Source organism: Nestor notabilis, unplaced genomic scaffold (assembly GCF_000696875.1).
Source record: "Nestor notabilis isolate BGI_N333 unplaced genomic scaffold, ASM69687v1 scaffold21337, whole genome shotgun sequence".
NCBI lineage: Eukaryota > Metazoa > Chordata > Aves > Psittaciformes > Psittacidae > Nestor > Nestor notabilis.
In genome coordinates, this window is record NW_009938149.1 from 2,184 (window position 1) to 7,182 (window position 4,999).

The 4,999-nt window shown below is 55.0% G+C and overlaps 1 protein-coding gene across 1 annotated transcript; it reads right to left on the reverse strand.

Annotated features, from left to right (window-relative positions):
* Positions 1-932: 932 nt before the first annotated feature.
* Positions 933-4,435, reverse strand: LZTS1 (leucine zipper, putative tumor suppressor 1). The gene is made up of 3 exons (XM_010019192.1): positions 4,085-4,435; positions 2,854-3,675; positions 933-1,598 (listed from the first exon to the last, which is right to left on the reverse strand). The coding sequence occupies exons 1-3, from the start codon at positions 4,433-4,435 to the stop codon at positions 933-935; spliced, it is 1,839 nt and encodes a 612-aa protein (XP_010017494.1).
* Positions 4,436-4,999: the final 564 nt, after the last annotated feature.

Genomic DNA, 4,999 nt, shown 5'->3' on the forward strand with positions numbered 1-4,999 from the left:
GGTTGCAGCAAGGAAGTGAGAGCACATGGGGCAAACACAACCAATTTCCCCTTCAATTCCTTGGGTTGGACTATGGCTTGCAAATTCCTGTTAATTCTTAAATCCAGTTGCCCATCTGGCAGCTGGAGAAAAGGGACACGGAGTCCTTGTCCATCAGACTGGGGAGCACTGGGCTCACCATGGCTGTGCGGGTGCAGGGGGGAGGGATGTGCCAGTGCAGCTGTGGCTAAGGGATGGGATGGGTGGGCTGTGCTTGTCGGTGAAAGTGATTTTTGGTGGGAGGGGTGTTGGTTGTAATGAGGTGGGGTGTGCATGTATATGTGTAGGGTCCTTCCTGAGGCACTATACAGCGGCCAAAGGACGGGAGAAGTGGATGTGCAGCCTGTGCCGGTGGCAGGAGGTGCCTCCTTGGTCCCACATGATCCCTGGGGATTGGCACCGACTGGAGGAAGGATAAGGAGGTGTGAGAGCAGCACAATGCTTCCTCCAGGCTGCAGCTGGGAATGTGCCAGGGCTGATTCCTCTTGAAGACCATGGGAAGGGCTGTGGTGTCCTGGGATCCCTCCAAGCCTGGAGCAGAGCATTCCCTGGGAGTTTTGCATCATCTTGATACCTCACAGGAGATTATTTGCTGAAGTCCTATTCCCTGACTACCTCCCTTGCCAGCTTCTCAGCCCAGCAAGGGGGCAGAATGGACACTGCTGAGGTGGGTGCAAGGAGGAGCTGCTGGCACATCACCATTAGCACGAGTTGCTTGTTCACCTCTAACACGACAGGCTGTGGTGCAACACGGGGAGGGCTGTGAGCTGGCCAGGCCACCAGCTCTGCTGATAAATACATGGCTCATCTGAACTGTACAAGGTGCGGGGCAGTGCTTCTCGCCTGGAAGAGATGCCCACCCTGAGCTGCAGGGAAGAGAAGGCAGACCTGGCTCAGATCTCAGTGGCGATGATGTCTTCATAGGGGACATCGGTGCTGGGTATGTCTAGCTCGATGGGTTCCTTGCCATCTTCTCCTGCAGCAAGCTGCTGCAGCATCTTCTCCAGATTCTGGTTCCTCTTGTACATGTGCAGGTAGCTCTGCTGCAGCTGCTTCTGGTAGTGAATTACTTTCTCCTTCTCCTCCTTCCATGTCTGCCGCTCGTGCTGGAAGCTGAAGGTCATCTGCTCGTTGTTGTCCTGCTCAGCCTTCAGCTCTGCCCTCAGCCTCTCCACCTCTCCCTGCAGGGATTGAACATCATCCATTATGGGGCAGGGCCTGGCCACCGCCCGGGCTTCACTCAGCTGCTCCTTGAGGACGGCGAGTTCCGTCCGCAGGTCCACGATCTCCTGCTCCAGCAAGTTCACCTTCTCCCTCAGCAGCTCGGACTCGTTCTTCTTGCGCTGGAGCTCGTTCTCGCACACCTCCAGCTCCATGGCTTTGGTGTGCAGGGAGCCCTCCAGGTCCTGGGTCTTCATCTCCAGCCCTTCCATCTTCACCCTCACCTCCTTCAGCTGAGCCTTTAGGCTGAGGATCTCGGTGGTCTTGCTGTTGAGCTCTGTCTGGGATTCCTTCAGCTGCTGCTTCAGAAGGGAGATCTCCCCTGACTTCTGGCACACCTATGGGGAGGAATGCAGCACCCAAGTTAGGGCTGCACGTCGGAGAAAGCCCACTGCACCCATGGTACCCCATGCAAGCCATGCTGGGCACAGCTGGCACAGCATGTGGAGACCCTGGCCATGAAATTCCACCCAGGGATATGCCCCAGCATAGGGAGCAATGCCCTGGGTTCTTGGGGAGCTGGAGGGGACCCTGTGCTCTCTATGCATCAACACTCCAGCTGACACAGAGGGCTGCTGGTGAGGATTTAAGGAGCCGACACCCTCAGTTGAGGCGTGGAGATGGAGGGAATTGAGGAAGTGCTCATGTCTCCATACCCTGTCCAACATGTTTGCTGAAACCACTGCTCACATGGTCAGTTAAACGGGCTGAGCTCATTTCACAAGCAGATGCCCAACTGCACCCCTCAAAACTGCAGTTGGGAGCAAAGCACATAAATCCCACTGGAGCCTGAAGCATGGCTGGTACAGGTGCTCCTGGGGACAGCTTTTGGGGCCTTTGGTGTCCCAACTTGGTGGGACCCTGCAGCTCCAATTTAGGGAGGATCTCAGAACAGCCTGGAAAGGTGGCTTGAAATGCAAATAAACTAGAAATATTGAAAGTGATAAGAGAAATCCTTGCATGTGAGAGGGTAAAGCTGAGCACCACGCTTTTTGAGGCATGCTAGGCAACAGCTATAGTGAACTATAGTGAGAACAGCTGTAGTGAAATGACATTGGTGTGTATTGTTCAGGCTCACATCTGAATTTTCCTCAGTTTAATGGTCTTTATTCAGTGATGCCAATCAGTAGGAAAAATAAGCTTAAGCAGAGAATGGAAGGCTTTACTACTCTCTAATAAATGGCATGCAAGTCCAAGTAGTTCCTATTTACAGGTGGGAAAGCAGCTTTACTGCTCCTTTGGGGCAGACAGCCAAAGTTGTTTTAATGACTGGGGTTTCTTACGCAGTAGTTGTTTCATTATAGGATGTGAAGTGCTGAGGGGTTCAGAGGGGCACTGAGTCACTCAATTATCATTTACAGAGCCTCCACGTGACAGGTGAGGGCTCTCCTTGGGTTTAATATCTCCTACATCCTGGGCTTTGTGAGTGCACCATCTACACCACTCAGGCCCTCTGTGGTCTGACCTGGGTGCAGGTATGGACATGGAGAAGAGCTGTGTGGTTTATTGCTGGTGCCAGAGGTATCATCTCCTTCCTGGCACATGCTTTGCTTTGGGCATTGGAAGCCCGAGATGCTGCTCAGTGCCACTCACCTCCCACTGGGTCTCCTCCAGCGCGGGGGCAAAGCTGGTCTTCTCCTTCTCATAGGATCTCAGCTTGGTCTCCAGCAGGTTTTGCTCTTTCATGAGGTTCTCCAGCTCCTCCTGGAGCTGCTGCTTTTCCTGCTGCAGCTGAAACACCTGGAGGTGAAGGACCTGCTGTGTCCGCTGGGTTTTCTGAGAGGTTTGCTTGAGCTTGCTATTGCATTTCTGCTTGAGGCCCTCTAGCTCTTCCTTGCAGCGCCGCTGCTTCTCTTCATAAGCCTGGCAGGAGCTGGCTTCCTTCTCCTCAAAGCTCAACTGAAGCTCCTGTAACTCCCCTTCCCTCTCTAGCAGCTTCTGCTCCAGCTCCTGGATGGTGGACTCATCTGTGGAGATGGGCGAACGGATACAAGTGGTCTTCTCGGCAGCGGGGGGCGAGGTGGGTTTGCCAGGGTTAAGGATCTTGTTGCCTCCATCTGAGAAGGACATGGCCTTGAGGCTCATCATGTTGCTGTCCTGGATGATAGCGCACTGCAAGATGTTGTGGGCCGAGCCCCCAAAGCGGCTGATGGGTCCCATGGGTGTGATGAGGGGATCAAGCTGGTAGCTGCTGCTGGTGCTGTGGGTGGGGAGGCTGGACATGGAATTCCTGCCGGAGTCAGACAGACCCCCCGAGCACAGCACTGGCTTCAGCTCTGGCTCCTTAGCTTTGTCCGGGGGGTGCAGCTGCTGGGAGACGTGACCTCCATTCTCTGGGGATGAGTGGAGGATGGTGCTGGACCGGGGCAGCACCGGCTTGAAGGCGGTCGGTCTTGCAATTGGCTTCTCTGCACCCTGGGAAGAAGAGAAAAGCACAAAGATCAGCATGGACCAACACCACATCAACACCAATACCAACCCCAAGGACAAGACCCCCATGGCTGGGATGGCTTACGTCTCCATCATGGACCAAAAGCTCAAGAGGATGCTGCTAGCTAAAATAGCCTCTGTTGGGAGGCAAATGGCACATTTGGAAATGAAAGGATACAGATCATATTGCTGATCTGAATTCCTGAAAGCAGAAGGTGGCAGAGTGCCTCCAGCACCTCTCTGCTGCCCCTCTTAACCCGCTTCTTCAGTGCAAACTTTCTCTGAGCCTTCTCCTGGACCAGGACAGCCCTGCAGTGGGACCTGCACCCGCCTGGAGGGCAGATGTGGTCCAGTGGGACACCCCTGCTTTTGGGATGCCATGTCCCCTACTAACCACTTCCAGCTGACTAGGAAAGGACATCATCTTCTGCGGTGTGGGTGTCCCGAAGTCCATAGCACTGGTCCCGGCTTGGCTGCCCAGCTCCCCACCAGCAAGCGAGGTATAGTCCGCTCGGTGGGAGCCATGAGATTTCTGGCTGACCTTGATGTAAAAGAAGTCCTCATTCTTGCTGCTTTTGGAGCTGGATTTGTGGCTGGAATCCTGGGAGAAGCCAAAGCGGAGCAGCCCATCTGAGTATCTGTTGAGCTTCTTCAGATGGGATGACTTGCGGAGCTTGTACTGGGAGGCTCGGCAGTGCTTGCTGTGGAAGCTGTGGCCGGAGATGAGGCTACTGACGCTGCCCATGCTGCTCCCAGGCAGGGGGCATGCGGCAGGGGGAGCAGGGCCCGGAGGAACCGAGGCACGAGGGCCCCGGGAAGTGAGTACAGACAGCGGCTGCTGCAATCATAGCAAAGACCTCACTGTCCTAGGGAGCTGCGAACCTGGAGAGGCAAAGAGAGGAGATGGGTAAGGAAAAGGGGCCTGGGAGGTGGGCACGATGCTGTGCCTGTGGTCTGGGCATCAGTGGCTTCTGATGGTGGTACCCCACTGCCAGCCTATGGCAGGTCTTCTCCATCCCTCTGCAGAAGCCCTATGTAAAGGAGGATGGCAGATGGGGAAGAACTGGGCTTTCCTTTGTGCCTGTGGATGCCTCCAGGAGCCTCCCACAATCTCCCTGTGACCCCCAGGCTGGCTGGCACCCACCATGGCACAATTCTCAGTTGGATGGGTGCATTCTGCCTTGCGCCCAAGCTCATCGGGAGCTACTGAGTACAGTGCACCCGGATGAGGCCAGAAGGGTTGGGAGACACAGTAGCTTCTGAAAATAAGGAGAGGAAAAGGGATTTGTAGTGATTTTTAGGTGCCTAA

What these genes read in the sequence shown, in the direction of transcription:
- LZTS1 (XM_010019192.1), bottom strand. Translation starts at nt 4,435, where the DNA reads ATGGGCAGCGTCAGTAGCCTCATCTCCGGCCACAGCTTCCACAGCAAG. An exon ending in TTCCTAGTCAGCTGGAAGTG is followed by an intron (nt 3,676 to 4,084) that starts GTTAGTAGGGGA and finishes TCTTCTTCCCAG; the next exon opens with GGTGCAGAGAAGCCAATTGC. An exon ending in TGGAGGAGACCCAGTGGGAG is followed by an intron (nt 1,599 to 2,853) that starts GTGAGTGGCACT and finishes TCCTCCCCATAG; the next exon opens with GTGTGCCAGAAGTCAGGGGA.